The sequence below is a fragment of the Pyrgilauda ruficollis genome, unplaced genomic scaffold (assembly GCF_017590135.1).
Source record: "Pyrgilauda ruficollis isolate IOZ18807 unplaced genomic scaffold, ASM1759013v1 scaffold62, whole genome shotgun sequence".
Lineage (NCBI taxonomy): Eukaryota > Metazoa > Chordata > Aves > Passeriformes > Passeridae > Pyrgilauda > Pyrgilauda ruficollis.
The window spans coordinates 1,681,063-1,705,834 of record NW_024527933.1 but is presented as its reverse complement, the minus strand read 5'-3'; the positions used below and the strand labels follow the sequence as shown (position 1 = coordinate 1,705,834).

General features: G+C 54.6%; 1 protein-coding gene across 1 annotated transcript in view; it reads left to right on the top strand.

Moving 5' to 3' along the window:
- KCNT1 (potassium sodium-activated channel subfamily T member 1) overlaps positions 1 to 24,772 on the top strand; it is a 77,252-nt gene that overhangs the window by 36,747 nt on the left and 15,733 nt on the right. Inside the window, exons 3-16 of the mRNA XM_041483969.1 lie at positions 17,617 to 17,696; positions 18,726 to 18,825; positions 19,881 to 19,937; positions 20,264 to 20,312; positions 20,482 to 20,541; positions 21,285 to 21,359; positions 21,704 to 21,787; positions 22,187 to 22,281; positions 23,135 to 23,315; positions 23,408 to 23,572; positions 23,661 to 23,797; positions 23,962 to 24,025; positions 24,378 to 24,486; positions 24,663 to 24,771. Of these exons, the coding sequence (XP_041339903.1) occupies positions 17,617 to 17,696; positions 18,726 to 18,825; positions 19,881 to 19,937; positions 20,264 to 20,312; positions 20,482 to 20,541; positions 21,285 to 21,359; positions 21,704 to 21,787; positions 22,187 to 22,281; positions 23,135 to 23,315; positions 23,408 to 23,572; positions 23,661 to 23,797; positions 23,962 to 24,025; positions 24,378 to 24,486; positions 24,663 to 24,771 (1,365 nt within the window). The remainder of the gene's footprint in view (positions 1 to 17,616; positions 17,697 to 18,725; positions 18,826 to 19,880; positions 19,938 to 20,263; positions 20,313 to 20,481; positions 20,542 to 21,284; positions 21,360 to 21,703; positions 21,788 to 22,186; positions 22,282 to 23,134; positions 23,316 to 23,407; positions 23,573 to 23,660; positions 23,798 to 23,961; positions 24,026 to 24,377; positions 24,487 to 24,662; position 24,772) is intronic.

Genomic DNA, 24,772 nt, shown 5'->3' with positions numbered 1-24,772 from the left:
AAGGAGATGGTACGTGCCGACAGCTCTAAACTGATTGCAGTGAGGATTGCTATGTATGAGAGAGTTCAGGGGGGAAACAGGAGGGAGTCACAGAGGCAGCCAAGCCTCGCAGGATGGCACGAGCCAAGCTGAAGAATTCCCCTTCAGAGAGCAATTCCCACGTCAAAACTGTCCCACCAGCGACGACAGAAGATGTCCACGGGGTGAGCCCCTTGTTACCATCTCGGAGGATGGGATCCATGGGGAGTGATGTCGGACAAAGGTATTGCAGGACTGCAGTGCTGCGTGGGGAGGCTGGGGGGGAGGCAGCACCTTTTATCTTTTAAATGAGAGGGAAAGGATTAGTGCCTCCACGGGCTGGAGGGGTGGTGGATCAAATCCTGTGGAGAGCTATGTTAAAGAGCCACGCCAGCTCTAAAGTTGTGTTATGAAAGAGGGAGCTGGAGCAGAAGGAAACCAGTTCCTTTAAATTTTTTATAGGTGCTGCTTGATTTTTTATTTTTTATATGCCTAAAGCATGTCTGAATGGCAGCCTGAGACCATGGGGCTGCCACACACCTCTGTTAACTTGCACTGCACCTTCCCTGTGCAGTCTAAACCCCGAGCTTATTTACACTGCTAACGCCACGGCACGCACTGTGCACTAGCACCATGTTTGTGTGGCAGGAGAGATGCTCAGTTCCCCATCTGAGCAATAATTCATTTGTAACTGCAATATAAAAAAAAAAAAAAGCTGCCATAGGAAATGCTGCAGCCTTCCTGCAAGCCCAGAGCTGAGTGTAGAGCGAGGAAGGAGCTGTTTTTCAGGAGGAGGAGAACGCTTTGCGCTGCGCTGGGATTTCAGTGATTCAGAAGGAGCCAGGTCCCCTAGTTATGATGAGGATGCAAATGTCACTAATTCAGCTCTCGTTCTGTTCGTTCCATTTTCTGTTTCATTCTTTTCCACCATCTACCCAGCCTTTCAGCCCATCCATGCTGCCTCACCTGTGACTGTGTACTGTATGTCTCCTAGGGTGTAATTTGGTGCAAACGGGCACGGTAGGAAAGCTTCTGCTCAGGGGGAATTTTACTTGTTTGGCTTTAGGCTGGAACGAATTAACGCCTCAGCTTCTGCCTCTTGGCATGTCTGGGGGGAGGGTGGCAGCGAGCCAGCACCAGCAGCTGTGGTGCCCGCCGGGGAAGCCGAGCAGGGAGGTGTGTGCTGGGGAGCGCCGGCGTGGCTGCTGCCGCTGCCGAGCCATGCCGGGAACATGCTTCAGTCTCCAGGTCTGGGAGGCAGAGACCTGGCACACTGAGGAGCTGGGAGTGTGAGTCCCTGGTGTGGTGTGCCAGCTCTCCAGATGGCTCTGGTGCTGGGGTTCTGGTGGGGCACTGCCTCTGACTCTGCCAGGCAAGGGCTTACATGTGTGAAGGCTGAGATGGGCATCGTGGGGTGCAGTGGGACTAAATCCCTGGAGCTGGTGTGGTCTCAGAATGTTTTGGCAGTCTTGGTCTGCTCCCAGTGCTGCTCAGGCTGTTTGTGGTCTGGTTTTGTGCCTTGTTTTCATTGCTGTAAAAAGGCACCAAAGCTGGACCTGTCCTGTGGGTACCTGAATCTCTGAGGGCACATCTTGGGCACCACTGTGGGCAAAGCCTTTGGAGCAAGACTGCTTCCTCTCTGTGCTCTTCCAAGTTCTGCTGGTGTCCCCTCAGCACAGGGTCTGTGGGCAAACCGGATGTGTAGGGGCCAGAAAAATACAACTGGGAGACGGCTACAAACTCATCCCACTGATCCGCACTGGTTAAACATCCAAGAAGGGCTTGGTGGATTCCTGCCCAAGTCCAGAGGGCCAAACCTTCATCCCAGGGCTGATCCTCCTTGTCTTTTGTGGGAGCACAGCATAAAGTAGGGATGCTGCAAGGATCTGGAGGGCATCAATTAAAAAAATCACCTCACTGCGGTGTTTTGGTTGACCCTCGAGGGAAGGTGCCCCAGGGCTGTATAAAGACCCAATTCCTTGGGTTTCACAGGAATTTTAAGTGATTTGCTGCAATTGTGTTGTAAGAGGCTGCTGCTGTGAGGTGGAGAAGTTGGTGGAACACTTGGACACCCCTGGCAGAGCCCTGCCAGCCGCAGCCTGAGGAGTCTGGATTCCTGACTGCCAGGATCTCCTCCTTCCCTGGGCACTGCTGCCCAACAATGAGTTGGCAATTAAGGTTGAGATTTTTGCACTTCTCTTCCCCTGCTGCAGCAAAGGCAGGAAGATGGGTTTGGAAGGGATGAGTGGTGAGTTTGAGATGCTCTGTGTCTCCCAAAGCCAGACTCCAGCAGTGTTACCAAGTCAGCAGTGACATTTGTCCCTGGGAGCTGGGAGTGAATTTCCAGGTGATGGTGGAAGGAGATGTGTGTTACAGGGTGTTCTCAGGATGCAAATGATTCCTCCTGATGATTGAAGCCAGGGAAATCTATTCTTACCTACTTTATTTACCTCCTTACTCTGTCTCTGAGTCACTGCAGCATCTCAAAGCTTTTAGGGGTTCCCAGTCAAAACAGGAGGAAAGGATTTGAATTCATCTGAAGGAAAAATCACTCCACAGCTTGGGAGCAAAAAGGGGAATTCAGGACTGCCCCTGGGAATCCAGGACAGGGATATTTTCCTGTGTCTGCTGACCTGCAAGTGGGATGGGACCAGCTCAGGCTGCCCATGTGGAAGTATCCTCCAGCAAAGAGGCTTGGAGTTCTTTCTGTGTGCCAGGGATTGCTGTGAGTTGGGGATGGAACTGGGAGCCTCCTGGCCATGCAGACCAGCTGCCTGGGCACTGAGCTTCCCCTGGCACCAGGTGATAGTGACTAAAACCAGCCAGGAGAGGCTGAGTCTCTTCCCTTAAGCCAGGCTTTTCCTGAGGCAGGTTTGTTCCTTGTGCTGGGGGAGCTGAAAGGGAAAGGTGTGAGGGGAAGCAGAGCTGCACTCTGTGTTTGGGAAGGAGCTGCTGGCAGGGGGCAGGATGTGCAAACATCTGTTTGGATCCCATCTCTGGGACTGGTGATCTCCCTGCAGCACCCGGGGTGTGGGTTTAAAAACACAAACAGAGGTTTTTACAAGATAGCCATGTCCTGTTTGCGCAGCTCTGCTGGAAGCAGGGGAAGCTCTGACCACTGCCTGTCCCAGGGCACACTGGGACTCTGGAGGGATTGCAAACATTCCCCTTTGGTGTCTGATTTGGATGCTCTGCCCCAGCCTTTGGCAGGGCTCTGTGTCCCCTCCCTGCCCCCTGGGCCCCCCTCAGCTCCTTCAGCTGTGTTTGTGGAGCTGCTGGGAACAGAACTGTGAGCTGCTGAGATTTGGGAGGAGGATTAGCATTGCAGAAGAGCTGGGCTTGGACAGGACCTGGAGGGCTCTACTCCAAAGCTGGACTGGCTTTAAAGTTGTCCCAGCTGGCTCAGGACCAGTCTTGCTGAGTTTTGAACATCTCAGCTGGACACTTCTCAGGTTCTTTGGGTGCTGGGTTTGCTCATTCTCAGGTGAATAATTGTTCCCTTGTTGCATCTTGTACCTGTTCCCTCTTGTCCCTTTGCTGTGTGTCCCAGAGGAGCCTGGCTGCTCCTTTCCACTCGGGCAGCCCAAGGCAGCAGCTGGATCCTTCCCTCCCTTTCTTTCTCCTTCAGACTGTACGCTCCCACCCCCCACAGCCTTGCCTCGTCTCTCAGTTTGAGATATTTTTGGCAGGAATAAATGGGACTCTGCTTCAGCCCTGTTACAGTCAACAAGGGGCTGGAGTCTCCTCCATGGAAAGAGCAGCACTCTGCTAGGCTGAGTTTAATGCGAGGTTCTTGGAGGTAAAGTACTCCAGAGAGTGAGGAATTCACCCAAATGTGTCTGAAAATAGAATTTCTGACTGATGGATGTTTATTCCCCCTCAGGGGCAGCCTGGTATTAACAAACAGGACTTGCTAAATGTGGTTTTTTTGCCTGACACTTGCAGACAAATGAACCACAGAGGGGTCCAGTGTGGCCAGTGCAACAACTGCAGCCACTCAGTGCTTGCAGGAGCTCTCCAGGTGAGGCTTTCCACAGGACACAATTCCCTGCTGAACCATTGCTGTGCTGGGAATTCCCTCCTGCAGGGACAAGAAGTCAATTTATTTATTTTTAATGTTTCTTTAACAAAAGCTTCTTCCAGCAAAGGCCTTTCAGAGCCCTCTCTCTGTCCTCAGCAAATGCCACGTGCTGGTTTGCTGCCTCAGCTCTGGGTGAGGTGGTTTTGTGCAGGAGAAACGCTGTGCCAGGGACATCCCCTGTGTGGGGTTTGCCCACCCCTGCCCAGCTCCAGCCCTGGGTCTTCTGCTGCTTCTCTGCTGGCTGGGAATGAGGGTTTGTGCCAGAAATCTGAGCAGGCTGAGGCTGGAGGTGTCAGGATGGTCTGTGCCAGACCTGGCCCCTGCACTGCTCTCTCTGAGCTGGGGCCACCAGTGTCACTTGGTGAGGGAGGGCAGGACCAGCATGGCTAGGGAAGCCTTTGTGGAGATCTGAAACAGAATCTGGGGGATCTGACATGTTTTGCTCATGGAACTCTTGGTCTTTGATGTGCTGGGCTGGGCAGCCCTGGCTGGGATGTGTTTTTGGGGTGTCTCTGGGTGGAGGGCACTGGGCTTTGCTGTGGGCTGGGGCTGTTTGCTGGCAGCCTGCTGGTCTGTGCCCATGCTGGAGCATCTCCCAGCCTTGGGGTCCAAGCACCCAGCCCCTCCTCTGGGTCTGTGCCTGCTGTCCCCAGGGAGGGCTGAGCACCAGCTCTCCTGCCAGCCGTGGCTGTTCTTCCCTTGGCTCTTCTGTCAGGCCACTGCTGACTCTTCTGGGCATTTCTCTGGGGGATGCTGAGGGTGTTTTCAGGCAGGGATCGGGCAGGGGGCTCAGTGCTGGCTCAGCTATGGGGGCAATATGCAAATGCAGGGATCCTGGTGATCAGGACATGATCCCAAATCCTGGTGACAGCTCAGGGAGCGACAGCCACCATCCCTCACTTTGAGCAGAGCCGTTCCTCAGCATGGCTGATTCCTCTCCGGGCTGCAGAGTCGGGGCCTGAGCCTGGCTCCTTCTTTTCCTGCCCTGGAGCTGCTGGAACTGCCCCAAAGTGCTGGGAGAGCCCCAAGTTCTGCTCATTCTCCCGGCCTTGTGGCCTCTCCTCTGCAGGGACAGCAGTGACATGGCCGTGTCCCAGCCAGGGCTCAGCCCTGAGCTCCCTCCAGCTTTCAGAAGTGATTGTGGCTGTTTCTGTGGTGCCCATCTCTCAAAGCCCAGGCCTGCAGAAAGGATTTGCCCTGTGGGCACGGGGCAATGCCAGCCCCCAGCTGGGTGCTGGGGGGAGCAGGCTGAGGTTTGGAAGGGCTGAGCTCTCCTCCCACAGCCCTGGGGAGCCGCCAGCACTGCTGAGGATCTCGGTGCCCTACATAGCCCTGACAGGCAGACACGATCCTCACCTAAGGATGCACGCTCGGCACTCACACTTGGGCTGCTGCTCTGCTTATTTTAGGATCCTCATCCCCATCAGGTCCCATCAGGGCACAGGATTGGCATGTTTCTCCCTCATGGGAGCCTTTCCTGCTTGCTGTAAGTGTGGCACCCCCCTGAGTGGGCCGTGAGGGTCTGTGGCACAGCAGGGTCTCACATCCCACCTCCAAACTTGCCCACAGTCCTTCCCCCACAAAGATCAGTCGCTTGGCAGGACTGCAGGAACTCGTTTAGCTCATTAGCAAGGGCAGGGAGCTGTGTGTCAGAGCAGCCTGAGCATGTGCAGAGCCTTTTTGCCCAGGCTTGGCAGTGCCTGCCCTCTCAATCTACCTTGTAGCCAGGTGGGAGCGGCCTCTTCTTCCAAGAAACAATCACTGGGATAAGAGGAAATGGCCTCAATTGTGCCAGGGGAGGTTTAAGTTGAATTTGGGGCAACATTTCTTTACTAAAAGGGTTGTCCAGCCCTGGCATAGGTGGAGTCCCCATGCCTGGAGGGGTCTGAATGATGTGTTGTTGTGGTTGTGGGGACATGGCTCAGTGGTGGGCTTGGAAGTGCTGGGGGTAAGGTTTGATGATGGATTTGATGACCTTAGAGGTCCTTTCCAACCTCAGTGGCTGATTCTGGGAGAGGCACAGCTTTCTGGAAGGTAACTAAAGGCCAGGCTGGACACTGGGCTGGGAACAGCCAGTCCGGCTGCAGCGAGCGCTGCTGTGGCTCTGGCACAGTGCCTGCTGCTTCCCAAACTTTCCATGTTTCAGCTGGGATGTGGCTTTTGCACAGTAATGCCAAGGAAAAATACTCCTGTGATTAAAGCAGCAGCACCCCAGGGAGGCAGCTGGGCCCGCTCTCGCTGAGCTCTCAGCCTGTGAGGATGCTCCAGTGCCAGCCCCAACACCGCCCGTCCCTGTGGCACCTCTGCAGCTGCTGGTGGCTTTTCCAGGTGCCCACCAGCACAGCTGGCTGAGTTCCTCCCCACCAGGGGTGCTGAGGCTCAAGCCCTTTCGCTGGGGTCATCCCTTCTCCATCCACAGCGGGCAGGGGAGCTGCCCTTCCCTCCCCTCTCGCAGGGCTTTGTGAGCAGCGTGCCTCTTCCTCTCACTTTCCCCTTCCTTGTTCCTTCTCCCCCTCTTTACTTTCTTTTTTCATCTCCTCCCATCTGTCCTTCTCACATCAGGCTATTTTGGGCTGAGTTTCTCACTGTCAGTATGGTAGGAACCGTGGTGCAGCTCCTGTCTCTAGAGCATGAACACTGCTCTGGGAAGCCTCCCCAGGCTCTTACCTTGCTTGGCTCATCTTCACCCCCCTGCCTTGACCCTGCCTTGAAGGCATTTCCAGATCAGGGTGAAAAGGCATTAATCCTTCCCAGAGCCAGGGAAAAAAGTCAGCAGATTTAATACCTTTCCACCTTGGTCTTGAAATGCCTCTGAGCCTTGCAAGTGGATATTAAAGCAGCCTGAAGCCAGGAGCAGTGTTGGCAGGTCATTACTTGTGTCTGCAACTTCCAGAGGCTTCAAGTCATGGCATGAATGTTGTTGTTTGTTTGTTTGGAAAGGATGGCTGTAAATTGAACAGGAAATGCACCACCAGAAATGAATTTTTAATGCTCTTCATTTACCAAAAATTCAGGAGACAGTGGTGTAAGGAGCAGAGTTTGCTGGGAGGGAACAGGTCCCGGTGTGAGCTGGGCTGAGCTGCTGCTGTGCTGTGCTCCTCTCTCCCTCTGAGCATCCTGGAGCACTTGGAACACAGGGATAGCATTTAGCCTCAAAATATCTGCATGAGGCACAGGAGCCAAATGCCACCCAGGTCCTGCAGTGCCCTGGCAGAGCTGGAGGAGAGCTGGGGCTTGGGGCTGGCTGCCTTCCCCCCTGGAGAGAAGGGAGCTGGTTCTGCTGGCTCAGTTCTTGGGATGCTGGAGCCCAGGGGTGCTGTGCACACCCCTGCCCAGCTCAGGGGGGCCCTGCCTTTGCTGGGAGGAGCTGGAGCCAGAGCTGAGGAGGCAGGATGAGGTGGAAGGTGCTGCTCAGCTGAGGAGCTGCCTCCAGCATGGGTGGGCAGGTGATTGCTCTCTCTTTTACATAAGCAAGCTTTATTATGGCTTTGTTCTAATAATAAATGTGCCTTTGTCTCCTCACCTTCTAATAAAGCCTTCCCCTTTTGTCAGGGGCTGTAGCTTGAAAGGTGGGGGCAGACCTGTCTCTGGAGCAGCCAAGAAGTTCCTTCCCCCTCTGCTCCTCTCCTTTCTCCCACCCTTCCCTGCACTGCTCCTCTGTCCAGAGGTGCTGCTTGTGCCAGCCAGCAGCCTGGCATGGTGGTTGGATGCTTGGCAGCGCTGAGGAGCCTCAGCTTGCCCTGTGTGGGCACAGCTCTGCTCTCCCAGCCCCTGGACCCTGCAGGGGGGTGAGGGTCATTTGGCTGCCTGTGCTGTCGTTGTTTTCCATGGGAATGAGATGAGCTGAGGTTTGTCTGCTCTCACGGAGCCAGATCTGGATGAAATAAAAAGGTCAATTTGAAGTAGATTATCTAAAACACATTAAAAGCCAGTGTAACCTTTCTGACTCCATTAAGTGGCTTAGGTTCTGTATATCGTAAATCACTGTTAAAGTGTTTTTGGGACCTGGAAAATGGCTGTTTTCCAGATGAGATTTGGAATTATTTTTAGTTTTCTTGGAGAAATCTCCATATTTCCTCAGCAGCTGGGCTGTTGGTGAGAATTTGGGTGCCTGGTGGGAAGAAGGAGAGGTTTCAGTGGGATACCTCAAATCACTTCTTGCTTCTGTGACCAGCACAACAAAGTTCACTCATTTGGGAGCCAAAAGCACCTTTTTGTAACCAAAAAAAGAGGTTATTTTATTGCATGTGTTTTAACCACCGCACAGAGTAGCCAGAACCTTGGGGAGGTTTGCATCTGTCCATGATTTTGGAATCCCTTTTGTCTGTGATGCCTCCATGTGAGTGAGGTGTTTATTGTCCTGCTGAGCCCATGGATTTGGGGGAAGGAATCCTGGGAATCTCCCTGGCTCAGTTCTCCAGAACCATCCTGTCCTGCAGGACCCCCTGACCTGTGTGGTTTTGTGCCTTTGCTGTTTGGCTTTCAGGAGGGCTGCTCTGCAGCTGGAATTAGCTCCTGTTCCCCCACCCTTCCCGGCTGCCAGCTGGCACCAGATTAGGAGAAAACCAAATCATTTGCTGATTCTTTGCCCATAAACATCTCTGCGAGGCAGGAAAGGCCACTGCTCAAAGCAAAGGCAAGCCAGGGACCCGAGCAGCCCCTGCTGCTAACGTGGGATAATCCAATTGAGCTGCAGGGAAATTGCCAGCTCAGGCTCCTTCCCCAGGCTCTGCAGCTGCAGAGAACCCGGGCTGCTGGGCAGGAATAAATGCCAGGGCTGCTCCGAGGCACAGCTCAGCTGGAGAGCCACCCCAGGGCTTGTCCCTGCTGTGAGAGGTGCCACAAGAGCCCACTTTGGTGGGAATTAACTTAATGCTTCAGGAGAAAGCTGGAAATGAGCAGGGAAGAGGGGGAAATGGCAGGAGGGAGCAGGGCAGGAGCTGAGCCCAGAGAAGAAAAGGCTCTGGGGAGATCCTGCAGCAGCCTTCAGCAAAAGGTGCTCCAAAAGAGCTGGAGAAGGACTTTGGATAGGGGCCTGGAGTGCCAGGACAAGGGGGAATGGCTTCAAAGTGACAGAAAACAGGGCTAGATTAAATTTGGGGGAGAAATCCTTCCTGTGAGGGTGGGGAGGCCCTGGCACAGGGTGCCCCATCCCTGGGAGTGTCCAAGGCCAGGTTGGACAGGGCTTGGAGCAACCTGGGATAGGAGAAGGAGCAATGAGCTCCTCCCCAGGCTCTGCATGGAGCAGAGCCCAGGAGTAGGTGCAAAATAAATCCTGTCCCAGGGAGGCTGCTCCTCGTAGCTGAGGGATGGATCAGCTTCCTTTTGGCTCGCATTCCTGCTGAAATGTGAATTTATTGCTTTTATTTAGTTTGAACTGTGCTGGAGTGCTGCAGACTTGTAAAGCAAAAGCAAAATGCAAGAAAAATCTTTATGGTCTGCAGTGGCCCCCTTGGCTGTGATGATATTTCTTGGTGTCCCTGGCTTGCAGTAAATCAGGAGAGGAGAGAGGACACTGCTGGAACAGGGAAGGGCTCAGGCTCAGTTAAGGATGGGGACCCAGAGCCATTCCTGGGTGTCTTGGTGACAGCATCATTTTCACAAGGGGATTTTTTGCTCTGCAGCCGGAATTGCTGTGTTTGATAGCCCTGTACTGTCTGTCTGTCTGTCTGTGGGGTGTACAGTACATGAGCACAGGCCCTTTGCCTCTCACCCTCTCTTCTTTTTCTCTGTGTTCTTCCTCCTCTTGCCTTGAACCCTTCATCACCCCCATTGTTCCTCTGTTATTTGATTTGATTTTTGGTTTATTTTTTACTCTGTTTTCTTTCCCTTTCTCTGGTCATCACTCATGTCTGTAAAACCAGCCCAGGAGAGGCACAGTGCTGACTCCTGGAAGCACCAAGCCCTCAAAGTCCAATTTCCCTGCACCAGGTGTGACACCGATTGGAGGCAGAGCAGCGAGGCAGTTTGTGAGAATCATTTAAAAAATAAAAGGCATAAAACAGCCGTGAAACCTGATTTTATCCATGGAGCTGAGTCCTTGAAGGGGCTGTAATTGGCAGAGCCAGCAGAGCATCACTGGGAGCTGAGCAGGGACACATCCCAGGCACGGTGTGACCTCGGCTGAGCACTTGGGTGGCCTCCGGTCCCTGTGGTGCTGGCGCTGCTGGTGGGACATCCCTGGTGGGGACATCCTCAGTGGGATATTCCTGGTGGGGGCATCCTCAGTGGGACATCCTCGGTGGGATATTCCTGGTGGGGGCATCCTCAGTGGGACATCCTCGGTGGGATATTCCTGGTGGGGGCGTCCTCAGTGGGACATCCTCGGTGGGATATTCCTGGTGGGACAACCCCAGTAGGGAAGGCCCCGGTGGGCCAGTGCTGGCAGGGACATTCCTGGTGGGCCAGCCCTGGTGGCACAGTCCCGGTGTGACATCCCCGGTGTGACATCCCCAGTGGGGGGACATCCCTGGTGTGACAGCCCTTGTGGCACAGCCATGGTGGCACAGCCCTGGTGTGATACTCCTTGTGGTACATCCCCAGTGGAGACAAGCCCCGGTGTGCCAGCCCCAGTGTGACATTCCTGGTGGCACAACCCTGGTGTGACATTCCCGGTGTGACATCCCCAGTGCCACATCCCAAATGTGCCAATCCTGGTGTGCCATCACGGTGTGCCAGGTTGGGCCGGGCCCTGCGCTCCCTCATGCCCTGGGCTCCCCTCACGCTCTGTGTTCCCCTCATGCTCCCCTCACCCCCTGTGCTCCCCTCACGCCCTGCGCTCCCCTCACGGTCTGTGTTCCCCTCACGCTCTGTGCTCCCCTCATGCTCCCCTCACGCCCTGCGCTCCCTCACGCCCTGAGCTCCCTCACGCCCTGCACTCCCTCACGCCCTGAGCTCCCTCACGCCCTGCGCTCCCTCACGGTCTGTGTTCCCCTCACGCTCTGTGCTCCCCTCACGCTCTGAGCTCCCTCATGCTCTGTGCTCCCCTCATGCCCTGTGCTCCCCTGACGCTCTGCGCTCCCCTCACGGTCTGTGCTGCTCTCGCTCTTAGGCCTCACGCCGAGGATTTCAGCGTGGATTCCTCCTTCTCACAGTAAGTTCTCCGCCTGTGTTTCCCGGTGCCCCGGGGAGGGACAAGGGACCCCGACGTGCCCTGGGGAAGAGCTGATCCTGCTCATCCTCGGAATTTGGGGTGTTTGCTGCACGTGGTGAGCTGGGTGTTTTGGGCAGTGAGTGCTGAGAGCAGTGCTTAACCTTGGCTCTAATCACTGTGGGTTAAAGTGGATGGTCCATCCATGGAAGTGTTCCAGGCCAGGATGGATGGGGTTTGGCACGTCCTGCTCTAGTGGAATTGGTTTTTGGTTTTTGGTCTAGTGGAATTGTCCCTGCCCATGGCTGGAACCAGGTGACCTTTGAAGGTCCCTTCCAACCCCAACTAGCCCGTGGTTCCACGATGATCCTGCTTTTAAGGGAAGCCAATAAGCACAAGATTTGTCCTTTACTGCTATGGGCATCCAGGAATTCTGTATGGGAGCAGCAAATCCTTCAGTAATTCCCATGGTGGGGAGGATTCTCTGTTCCCAGGGACAGACAAGTTGTGTTGGGTCTAGAACTGGCCAAACACCAGTGCACCCACTAGAATGTACTTATTTCCTACTGTGAGATAGGATTAGGAGGAAGGCAAAGCAGGCTCAAAACTTTAAAAGGGTATAAAGAAAACTTCATTAACAGTAACTAAAAGTGGATAATAAGAACAAGTTTATTGAGGAAGAAATGATAGCAGCAAATCAGCAATTATCCATTAACGATGAGCTCCATGCACAGCCCTAATTAAACCATGCAGATTCATCAGCACAAACAATTACAGGAGCAGACTCATGAGTGTCGGTCTCCAATGTTGCAAAACAAATAGGCCAAAGGGAGCACAGCCTGTCATCCATTGCTGCTTCCCTTTTGGGGTTTTAATCTTTACTAGAAGTATAATTATTTTGTTGAGGAGCAAGTGGTGCCACTGCCCAGACATGAGCACCATCCAAACCTTGGATGGGAGATGCTATCTCATCCTGGAAGTGTCCAAGGCCAGGATGGACAGGGTTTGGAGCACCCTGGGCTAGTGGAAAGTGTCCCTGCCCACGGCAGGGGGTGGAACAGGACGAACTTTAAGGTCCCTCCAGCCCAAAGTATTTTATTTTCTAAAACTTGAAGCCCTGAGCATGTCCCTGTTTCCTCCAGTGTTTGGTTTGGTGCCTGGAAATGAGCTCTGCAGCTGCTGAACACAGTTGGAGAGGGATTACAGCTGCCTTCGGGGAATGAGAAATCAATAAAACTCCCATTTCCATTGCAATGTCCTCCCTAATAAAAAAAATTATATATGTATAAAAGAACTAAAAGTCAAGCAGGAGATTTTTGTTACATTTCTTCAGGCCCACAGAGCCCTTCCTGCAGTCTGTGCCAGCCCCTGTCCCACTGGCACACCAGGATGAGTTCAGGGCATGGTGAGAGATAAGTGGCCCTGGGGGCCAAACCTACTCTTGGGCAGGGTTTTTTCCTGTAGTGACTGCTTAGAATTTGCTTTTCATCCCCCAGAAATACAACTGCAGCATTACTGCTGGAGCCAGGATGACATTACCTGCACCCAGCTGGGTTTAATTTGCTGCAGAGTAGTTGGCAATATCAATTCTTTCTTTGGGAAAGAAAAAAAAAAAAAAAAAAAAATCACACTCCATAATAAAACAGGAGGGTTTTTTTCTGATTGATTCCCATGGTAAATGCAGGAAACCTTGCAGAAATGAGTCCTTGGCCTTGAGGGGCAAGACGTGCCACAGCATCCTGGCTCCCTGGGCAGTGTTTATTGATGTGGGACTGGATTCTGCTGGTCCTGGTCTGGGGTGAGCCTCAGCAGAGAAATCATTCCTGGTGCTGCAGGGGCCAGGAGGGGCAGCTGCCTTTTGTGTCAGGGTTGTGGCAGTGCCATGGTGGCTGTGACAGTGCCACCATGACTGTGGTGATACCATGGTGACTCTGACAGTGCCACGGTGGCTGTGATGGTGGCACGGTGGCTGTGCCATAGTGGATGTGACACTGCCTGTCCCAGGCTGCTGTGGGACCTGCTCAGCACCTCGGGGCTGGGTGGTGCTGTGATCCCTGAGGATCATCTGGGATTCTGTGGTGAGGGGGAGAGCAGCTTCAGTGCTGCACTTGCTAAGGGATGTGGGATCAGAAAATTCACTGAAAGTGGGCAGATTTGCCCTGTTTGCAATACCTGGCCTTATGGACCATGCTAGCCCTGCTGTGGTGTCCCCAGTGCTGTCCTGTACCCCCTCAGCACCTGAAATCCCCCCTGAGAGAGATCCCCCCTCTCCCCTCCATGCTCAGCAGCATTGGCAGAGGGGCTGTGCCCCCAGAGCAGGCACAGGCAGCCCCAGCTCCCCGTCCCTCCCTGGCTGTTTTGTGCTCTCTTGTTTAAAACGTGCCCCAGATTCCCCGGAGGAGCTGCCGCAGTGGGAGAGCTCCGCGGGTGCTCCGTGGTGCCCTGAGAATCCGAGACTGCAGAGCCCTGGCAGGAGGGTTGAACCCAAGCATCCCCCGGCCGGTGAGGGAGCAGCGTGGCAGGAGAAGCCCCTGGAGCCGATCCTGCCCCGGTTTGAAGCCGTTCCTCCTGCTCTGAGTAATTGTTCAATTACCGCGGATCGAATAGAGCGCGGGGGCAGCTCGCTGCTGTGGCTGCCTTTGGCAGGCGCCCAGGCTGTCTGTGTGCACACAGCTGCATGGCAATTCCCATTCCTGTCCTCAAACCCCGCTCTGGGAGCTCGTCTGGGCAGGGCTGGAGCTGTCCCGTCCTCTGCTCACCCCGGATAGATGGAGGATGGCAAACACAAGCGCGCAGCTTGCTCCGTGGCACCTGGCTCACTGAAGCTTCTGTGTCCAAACACCCATCAACATCATGAAAATCATGGGGAAAAAGGAAGAATACCCCAAAGAGAATCAGGAGGGCTGGAGCTGCCTGGGTATTTCATCAGCAGGTAGCTGAGGCCCAGCCTGGCATGTTTTGTGGGTTATTTGGGAAGGATTTTGGCTCTGCTCCGGTTCCAGCTGGCACCGGCTGCTCCTGGTGCTGAGCGAGGGCTGGAGGCAGCCTGGCCATGGCACGGTGCCCTCAGAGCATCCTGCACAGCCTCCTCGGGCTGCTGGAAGAGGAAATGCTGCAGACCTGCACTGCCAGCCCTGCTCCTCACCTTCCTCTCAGCTGTGTCTGGTACCCACAGCCCATCCCCAGGGAGCCCAGCTGGGCCAGCAGCACATTTCTGTGATTCCAGCGTGGCTGCAGCCACATTTTCTGAGTGTTTGATCCATGTGGGTTTGCATGGAGGGTGCAGAGCTGTCAGCTGAGCTGAGCTGGAGTGAAGGGGTGAAGTGGGGTCTTACTTTGGCTGCCTTGGCAGAGGTGGGTGCTGGCACCCACCAGATTGCAGAGATTTCTGGGGTTTTGCTGGTTTGTTAGGTACTTTCCCCCCCCCGCCAAAGAAAAATTCAGAAGAGTCTTATTTGCATCTTGTTAAATGATGGGAGAAATTCCTTGAGAAGCTTCCTGGGACAAGAAATCCCTGTATGGGTTCATATTTTTTGTGTTTTCTTCCTTTTTGAGAGAACTGTCCCAGCTCTGGGGAAATGGAAAGGATGGAGCAGGGGCTGTGCCCCTCAGTGTCTGTTTGAATGCTGGTGGGCTGTGATGTGCTCCTCCTGCCCTTTCATCCTGCACTTTTCTATTGTGAACAAACTATTGTGTCTTTTTTTGGGAACTCATCATCTTACAACAAATTGCCTCTAATCTTAGATTAATAAAGTACAATAAATAACCGAGCGAAGAAAACGAAGTCACTCAGGCATTATGAAGTGCATAATAGCAGTAATTACACTTCCAAGCAGAGGGCTGTAACTAAACTTGTAACAGGATTGTTGGTTGCATGGCCTGGGGAGGTTCAGTGGGGGCAAGGTGGGGGAGCTGTGGAGCTGGGGACACTTGGAGTGGCCTAGGATGGGCTGGCACCAGGATGCTCCAGGTGGGAAGGATGCCCAGCCATGGCAGCAGGAGGGGACACTGAGCACCCCATCCTGGCTGAGCTGCTGCGAAGGCAGAGCTGTCACAGTGTGTTTTGGGGTGGTAATAATGCAGTCAGAGTTTTGCTTGATTCTTATTCCCAGTTAACTTCCTGACAATGAAATTAAAGGGTATGTTTTATGTGATGTCATCTCCTTCCCTCGGCTGGAAATGGAGTAGGAGCTTTGATACTTTGGGATGGTGCTGCTGCCTGGGAAGAGCCATCCTTCTTTCAGCTGTGGGGTGTTGGATTCACCTGCAGAGTGGGACCCCCACAAAGATCTGGGGCTCAGCCTTGGAAGGTTGTCTGCACAGGAACGTGTTCCCTCCACATCCTTTTATTTCTTCATCTCTCTGCAGTGTTAAACACCCTGTTCCCCCCAGTCAAGACATGGCTTTTTGTTGCTTTATTGTTTTCCCAGTGTTCCTTCTTCCTGCAGCCATCAGGATGGATGAATACATGGGCCACTTTATCATAAAGAGTTAGATCTAATCATTTAGTCCTTTTATCCATCAGCAATTACAGTCATTGTCTCGAGGTGGGCCACAGCTCTGCAGATCAGTGAACCATCTGTCTGATGGCACAGATTTATTCAGCTGTTTGTTGCTTTGATACGAGACAAATGTCTGGCAGAGGAATCGTGCTCCCTGAAGTCTCTGGCTCCTCAAGGCTCTCAATCCTCAGGGACTCTGATGAATGGGGTGCTCAGCGCTGCTGTCGGAGCTGTAAGCCAGTTCCCAGCACTTCCTGGCCATTTTTAATAAGGAGAAGGAGCAATTATCTTGTGTGCAGCACTGTGAGCAGTTGTGACAGCTGATTTATGCCCTGGCACAGAAAAATGATTTGCCGAGTCTGGCTGTGGAAACGATTAATTTTAGCAGGTGTAAAGGCTGGGCTCTGAGGCTCTGCATTAACGCTGTTTGCTCCTCAAGCATCGTGCTGATGAGCCAGGGCTTGTAAATTCTCCTGCTCTCTCCCTGCAGTGGGGTCTGGGGTTGTCCCTTCTCGTGGTGACCGGAACCAGGTGTGATGCAGGGCCCCTCTGGCCACCTCCCCACCCCTTAGGCCAGCTGGGGTGGAGCCAGGATGAAAGTCTCATAAAACCCCTTCCCAATTTGCTGCCTGATCAGCTGGGCATGAATGTTTGGTAAATATTCATCGCTCCGTGTCAGAGCGAGGAGCAGCTGCTCCCCAGTAAATCAGGATCTGGTCGGATCTGGCACCTGTGGGATGGAGAGGGATGGCAGTGACTGTCACCGGGAATTTGCTGCCCTTGGTCTGTGCCTGAGCTGGATTGACAAGGGCTCGGTGACCTCTTGCAAGCAGTCAGAAAAGGAGCAATGACAGCAGCGCTTCCTTGGGCTTGCTGAAAGCAGCGAGTGGGGGAATTCAGGGCACTGAGCTCCTTTGTGCGCCGGCCAGGGAGGAGCAGAGTTTGCCTTGCTCGATCTAAAGCCGAGGCAGGAGGAGCCGCTGGCGTTTCCCCGGCACTCAGCAGGAGCAGCGCGATTTAGGGTGATGAATAATGGCTTTACAAAGGGCTGCGGGCGATTATAAAGTGCCATGAAAGCTGGGATGGGCTGGGACAGCTTTACCCACACAGCCTCCATGCAGATCCCAGCCCCTGCTGCCATCCCTGCCCCAGGGAGGTTTTCTCCCATCCCTGGAATGTGGGGCTGGCAGGGGGCTGCGGATGGGGAGGCAGGAGAAGCCAAGGAAGGTGGGATGGGACTTTCCAGACCCACCTGCTGCTCCTCCCTGCCCCATGCTGTGAAGTGCCCTGGCAGGTGACGCTCTGCCCTGGCACTGTCCCCTGGTGCCACCCCCGGTGGCCCTGGATGGCAGGGGATGTTTGGGGTTGGTTGTCAGCTCCTGGGTTTTTCTGGAATGACCAAGAGTGGTATCTTAGCAACAAAGGGAAATTTTCTCCGTTTACAATGGAATTGTTTTTTACAGCTTCCATGCTGAGTGTTTCTCCACCCCAGGCAGAGGCAGGACACGTACAGAGCTGGGACATTGGGGACATTGAGAACATTGGGGACATTGTCCTCAACAGCTCCTGCTCTGCTGGAGCAGACAATCGGGGAGAGGCAGCTCCAGAGCTGCTGCTTTTCGGGAGGTTTTGGACATTGTGAAATGTGTAAAGGGAGAAGTGTGTGGCTCTGCTGTCAGCTGGTTGTGTGTGAACCTCAGCCAAGCCCCGGTCCCCAGCAGGGGTGGCCCCAAGGGTCACATCAGCTGCTCTGGTGGTCCCTGGGCTCGACTGGGACTGCGGGGACAGCCGGGAGCCCAGGGCCGAGCCTGGGTCACTCTGGGGTGTCAGTGGGGTCACCCAGCGGGGCTGGGGGGACAGGGGGGCTCCTGGGGGCTCCTGCCCTGCCACCCCACTGACAGCCCCGCTGGGGACTTTCCCCGCAGGGTGCAGGTGGAATTCTACGTGAATGAAAACACCTTCAAGGAGCGGCTGAAGCTCTTCTTCATCAAGAACCAGCGCTCGAGTGAGTGCTCCGGGAGAGCCGAGCCCAGCCCGAGCCGGGAGAGCTGCACTCCGTCCTTGGCATGAGAAGCCATTGCCATCTGCTGGTGGCCTTGTCCCTGTGTGTCCCCAGCCCCTCCTGGCTCCTTTGCTGGGTGTTGGCCGGCTTGGTTTGGGGGATGCTCTGCATGGGGAGGAGAGGATGCCTCCTGCCACCTCTGCTCCCCGAGGACAGCCACAGCGTGACAAACAGCTGTGACAAGCTGGCTGGGAGCAGGGGGGTGTCAGGGAGCCAATGTCCCCATCACGAAGCTGGCTGTGCCTCCCTCAGGCTGTGGGGACAGCCAGGGCAGGCTGTGAGTTACCCTCTCCTGCTCCAGCCATGGGGATTGGTCTCCACTTGACTAATGGTGTTTTTATTTTCTTCCTCCGAGATGTCATTAGCTGTCTGGAAGGGGGCCTGCTCGTTAATTTATAAATTTGCCTTTTCTTCTCCTGCCTGCATCCTGTTGTCTTGTTAAAAAGCTGGAGCGCAGCACAACAGGGTGCCCACGGGGAAGTTTTTAATGAAAATGTGGTGAATTTCTCACTTGTAATCTGAGTAACAACCCCATGAACTGGCTGGGGAGGCAGAGTGGATAAAGCAGCAGCTTTTCCTCACCATCCCTGCTCCTGCAAGGTGCTTGTGATGTGGTCAGTGCTGCTCTGGTATTTTTAAATGGATCCCTGCTAATGAGGGGGATACACTCCAGCAGCTCCTTGTTTGTCTCTCACATCTTTTGGGATCAGCAAGGAGCTGACTCATGGTTATTTATCTCTGTGTTGATCTCCTGTGTCTGTGACACTGGGCAGGAGATGGAGCTGGGCAAACCTAGGCAGTGCTGCTGCCCTGGGGCTCCTGCAGCTCCCTGGGGGATCAGAGGGTTCCTGAGCTGTGGGGCTGGACTGTGGGGCTGCCCAGCATGCACAGGACACCCTGGGGTGTTTGGGATCTGTGGGATGCTCAGGATGCCCAGGAATGCTGCCCCATCCCTGCTGCCCTCCACCACAGGCCTGAGGATCCGGCTCTTCAACTTCTCCCTGAAGCTGCTGACGTGCCTGCTGTACATCGTGCGTGTCCTGCTGGACAACCCCGAGGAGGGCATCGGCTGGTGAGTGCCCCAGCTGCCCACCAGGGCTCACTGTGCCTGTGCCATGTGTCAGGATGGGTTTTCTCCCCCAGCTGTTTGAACTGGTGCTTTAATGAAACTTCCCAGGTTGGAGGCCCCTGCTCAAACCCCGTGGATGGGTGTGAGGGCATCTACTGGCCCTGAGCAGAGCATGGTGGAAAAATTCAGGTCATGTTCGTTTCCAAATTCTGTCTGCTCTGTCAGGGGCTCAGCGTGGCCTTCAGGCACAGGTGAGAGCTCAGCCACTCCAGGGCATCACCATGCAAATGTTTTCTGAAGGCTGACACCCTTGAAGACATTAACGCTAAATCCCATTTAAGCATTTGAGAGGGAAATACGGTGTGCTGTGTGGATCCTTGAGGTGATGGACGATTCCACACATCAGCTTTGTGCTGGGTTTCAGTGTAATCTTATTTTTAATGTGTCCTTGCTTCGTTTAGCTCATGTACAATGTGATTTTTTTTCCCCAAGAGCTTGGATAATTGGTGATTTGATTTTCTCCTTGTAAAAGCTGCAGAATACCAAGCACATCTGCACATTCTGAAAGTGCTTTCAGACCTGTGAGAACGAAGCAGGGCATGGATGCTCATCCTTGAGAGGTTTAGCACAGCTGCAGCTCAGGGAATTCCATCTGGCCAGCAGGAGCACATCCCTCACAGCAGGGCAGGGACAGCTCAGCTCGGTGCTGCCTGCCTGGCAGGGTGCTGGGGGCCCAGCCAGCCTCGTCCCAGAAGCTGCAGCTCAGCAATTTTTGCTAATTGTAACCTGGTAATTCCCAGTTCCCAGCTCCCTGCAGCCCTGTGCTCTGCACTGTGCCAGGGAGAATCAGCATTTCACAGCATCTCTGGCAGGGGCTGAAGTACCTGAGGGGTTTTGTCCTCCAGCAAAGGCTTCCTGGGGGAGACTTTTCCTGTGCAAAGCCCTGGCTATAGGAATCAGGGTGTCTGGATCCATGGAAGTGCTGTCCAGTGATCACAGGGGGTCAATCCCAGCATCCCTGTCCCCCACTGACTGCTTTTCCCTGCTTTCTCCCCCAGCTGGGAATGCGAAAAGCAGAATTACACAACGTTCAACCAGTCCACCAACATCAACTGGTGAGTGGGAGCTGCTCCAGCGCTCTGGGTCAGCTCTGCCAGGCTCTGGGAGCAGAGGGATGGAGGTGGCTGCTGCTGGCTGCTGCCTGAGGCTGCATCTTGATCATGGGGCTGCTCGAGGGATGTGGAGCAGCATCCCAGAACCAAATCCATTGGCAAGTGGCAGTGGCTGCACCCTTAGGAATGGCTGATTTCCAGTGCAGGGGCTGCTGGAGCAAACTGCAGGAAGGAGCAGCAGCTCCTGAGTCAGGGATGGCCTCGGGTTTGCATTTGCATGGGGGGGTGAAACTCTGACGGCTGAGCCACAGCTTTGGGTTTCGTTGCAGGTCCCACATCTTTTGGGTGGACAGAAAAACCCCTCTGTGGGCCGTGCAGGTGAGCAGTCCTTGCTGGGTGTGCAGGAGCCCAGAGGGGCTGGGCTGGGAGCTCTGCCCCACCTGTGACACCCCCAGGGGCTCCCTGGAGCAGGGGGGGCTCGGCGAGCTCCGATCCGCTGCCAACACCTGGAGAGAGCCCTGGGAGCCCCCCGTGTGTGTCCCTGCAGGTCAGCATCGCCCTCATCAGCTTCCTGGAGACCATGCTGCTCACCTATCTCAGCTACAAGGTGAGAGCCCCAGCCAGGAGGGCTCAGCCTCCTCTGCCCTCTGCAGGAATTGATTTCTCCCACATATCCTGGGGGATGTTTGTCTGGCCGCTGTCTCAGCCAGCTCTGGATGTTTTCCTTTTTCATTTCCCCTCGGGCTGCTGGATAAGTGTTGTGCAGAGCAGAATCTCTTCTTTTTGTGCTTTCTCAGAAATTCAGGCCTGTTTAATGCAGGCTCGCTGTAGTGTCAGGCTGACACACCCCAGATTTCCTGAGCTCGGCAGGGTGACTCCTGCTCATGCCCTGCTACCTCCGGAGGGAGTGGCAGCACTCCAAGCCAGACAGGGAGAGGCACAAGCTGACTCCTTTGGACCAAAGCCACCTAAAATGACCAGAAAAAGTGACCTTGACAAATGGCATCTTCTCAGGGACCAGGGGAGGGTTGGCAGCAGAGACTCAGACCTTGCGTCACCCCTGCTCTGAGTGCCAGCGATCTGTAGCTGTCACTGTCACTCTCCATCCCTGAATGAAGTGTTGTTGTCCCCCAGCTCTGGGTGGCGGCAGTGACAGACAGAGGGATGTAGTGGCTGTGGAGAAGAGTTTGGGAATGTTTCCTGCTCCCAGAGTGTCTGCCACCACCACTGCGCCTCTCCTTTACTGTATTTCCCTCATCCAGCAGGGTCTGTGGCAGAGTGGGATCACTTAAATTGTCCTCTGGGAAGTTTCTAAGGTTATCTAATTCTTCTTTGGTTTTAATTCCTCAGGGGAACATCTGGGAACAGATTTTTCGCATTTCCTTCATCCTGGAGATGATCAACACGGTGCCGTTCATCATCACGGTGAGTGTGTCCTGGTGACATTTGGAAGCAGCTCTAAGTGTAGTAAGTTCTGTGTTTTGGTGGTGAAATAAAAACAAATGGGTTTCTGGCCAAGTGGTATTTAAGGCTGGCAGGAAATTTTCCCTTCAGTATTTGACAATATAATGACTTTCTCTGGGGTGTTATCCCAAAACCCATCCTCCTTTTCCAGCTGCTCTGCTGCAGCCAGGGAAACAGGGCCATGTTTGGTGGCAGCTTCTGCTCATCTTGGATTGGGATCCTTCCACATAGGGAGGATTGGCTGCTTATGGCTCTATTTTTTAAAAGAACGTGGATTTTTCCACAAATAACCCTTGCTTTTGTAGATATTCTGGCCTCCTTTACGGAATTTGTTCATTCCTGTGTTTCTCAACTGCTGGCTGGCCAAGTATGCCCTGGAGAACATGATTGTGAGTGGTCCTTTTTGTCCCACTCCTCAGGGATGTGGAGGGCTGCAGGACTGGGAGGGGACCCTTGGCTGCCCCCAGCTCTGGGGCAGGATTTGGAGCTTGGTGTGAGCAGGCTGGGGATGCCAGGCTGGGAATGCCAGGCTGGGGATGCCAGGCTGTGACCAGGAATCCCTCAGAGTCCAAACCACAGTGACCACAGGGGTGGTCAGGGGTGAGGTGTTCCAGCCATTCCCCTGTTCCCACAAGAGCTGTCTCTCAGATCCCAGACCTGCTGGTGAGAATGCACATCCCACTCACTGGGGAGGGCACTGCTGGAGCCAGCAAGGCAGCAGCTGGTGCTTGGAGGGGATTTTCCCCCAGGCTCTGTGAGCTGGTGGGAGCCCTCCCCTGTGTCCCCAGAACGATCTGCACCGAGCCATCCAAAGGACACAGTCAGCGATGTTCAACCAGGTGCTCATCCTCATCTGCACCCTCCTGTGTCTCGTTTTCACGGGGTGAGTGCTGTTCTCCAGTTCTCTAAACCCCCTTCCTGATCCTGGGAATCCAGCTGTGCCCACCCTGGGAGTCCAGCTGTGCCCATCTGGGGCAGCTGGCAGAGCTGGGCTCCAGCAGGGCTCACACCTTCCCCTGGTTGCTCCATCCCACACTGAGCACTGTGGCAGGGTTTCTGAGTCAAACTCCTGATCCTGCCTCATTCTAGGGTTTTAACAGGAAGTTTTTAGTGAGGGTGAGGGTGTTGTTGGAGGCAGCTGGGGGTTGTGGACGCAAGAGCAGGGACAGCAGCTTCCCCCAGGGACAGGTGAGGGATGGCTCATTCACCAGGGGTGGTTCATTCAGCAGAACCCATCTCACTCCCAGGCTCCAGCTCTTCCTCCCCCACACATCACAGCTCCTGAGGTCATTTGTGTAATTGGCCACTGGGCTCCTGCTAATTAACTGGGCCCTTTCCCTGCCATTGCCAACATCAAGGGTGTTCTTTTGGGCAGGGAAGCAGAGCTCATCACTGGCTATTTAGCTCTGAATTAGGCTTTGAATTCTCTTCTGGCTCACTTGGTCTGGGTTTGAGGCATATTAAACCATTAATGCTGAATGGAGAGGAAATGAGGCTTTTAGGCTCATGAGTTTTTGGCAATAAAGAAGATGCTCTGATGTGGATGACTAATGCTATTTCAGAGCTCAGTGGTGCTCCCAGCCTTGCTGCTGGATGAGTTTGGGGAAAGGGGGGTACAATTTGGGCCCAGGAAGGTTTGGGTGATACTTGTGTCCAGCAGGATGGCTTTGAGCTGCATGTTTGTGGAGTTCTGCTGCAGGGCCAGCCCCTGCTCTGATAGGGCTTTTCCCTTCCAGGACCTGCGGCATCCAGCACTTAGAAAGAGCAGGTGAGAAGCTCTCCCTCTTCAAGTCCTTCTATTTCTGCATCGTCACCTTTTCCACCGTGGGCTACGGAGATGTGACACCAAAGATTTGGCCTTCCCAGCTCCTCGTGGTGATCATGATCTGCGTGGCCCTGGTGGTGTTGCCGCTCCAGGTGAGACCTGCACAGCTGAGGGTGGGGAGGGGCTCCCAGCCCACCCCAGGGCAGCCCTGCCCGTGGGGACATCAGCTCCGTGCCCTCTGCAGTTCGAGGAGCTCGTCTACCTGTGGATGGAGCGGCAGAAGTCGGGTGGGAATTACAGCCGGCACCGCGCGCAGACGGAGAAACACGTGGTGCTGTGCGTCAGCTCCCTCAAGATCGACCTCCTCATGGACTTCCTCAACGAGTTCTATGCCCACCCACGCCTGCAGGTGAGCCCCAGGCTGTGCTCACATGCTGCTGGGTTGTTTGGAGCCTCGCTGGGATCCCCACCCACCCACGGTGGTCTCTCTCCTGCAGGATTACTACGTGGTGATCCTGTGCCCAACAGAGATGGACATCCAGGTGCGGCGCGTGCTGCAGATACCCCTGTGGTCCCAGAGGGTGATCTACCTCCAGGGCTCTGCGCTCAAGGACCAGGACCTCATGAGAGCCAAGTGAGGAGGGGGACACCCTGCACGTCCCAGCAAGGAGTGTTACCCCAGCTGTGTCCCCCTGTGCCTTTGCTGGGTCTGGGGGGCTGGCAGTGGCCTGGCTGGGGTGGGCAGTGCCCAGCCTTGTGGGCCCTGCAGTTCATGGGGTGGCTGCTCTCTCCTGGCAGGATGGACAATGGAGAAGCTTGCTTCATTCTCAGCAGCCGAAACGAGGTGGACAGAACAGCGGCGGTGAGTCCAGCCAGGGGTGGGGACGGGACATTTTTAAGGCAGAAGGGACTGGGATGGTGTTGATATCACTGTGCCCAGCAAAGGAGGGTTCTGGGAAGGGGCTGGTTGCCAATGAGAGCCTTGGGGATGGCACAGAGACATGCAGCAGGACACTGCTGGCTGAGCCCCTGTGGGCTCACCTTCCTTCTGCTGGTTTCCCATCAGTGCTGGGTTTCAGGGAGCACCAGGGGCAGCAGGAGCTCTTGCTGTATGTCTGCAGGGTGGCTGGGTGCTTTGCAGTTCATCTCAGGTGTAGAAGCCTTGGGGAAAAGAAACAATCAATCAAGCTCTTGTTGCTCTTGTCCCTGTCCAGGACCACCAGACCATCCTGAGAGCCTGGGCTGTCAAAGACTTTGCTCCAAACTGTCCTCTCTATGTTCAGATCTTAAAGCCAGAAAATAAATTTCATGTCAAGTTTGCCGGTGAGTTGGAGCAGCTGCACAGCAGCTCTTGGTCAGCTGAGAGCCCTCCTGGACTGGCAGGAGGAGGAAACACCCAGTGCCCAACACCACCCCAAAATGACCCCATTCCCAGGCACTGCCAGCCAGGGAACCCATCTGTCCCCTTCCCCTCTGTGATGGTCCCCTCTGCCTTTCAGATCACGTTGTGTGTGAGGAGGAGTGCAAGTATGCCATGCTGGCACTGAACTGTGTCTGTCCTGCCACCTCCACCCTCATCACGCTGCTGGTGCACACCTCCCGTGGCCAG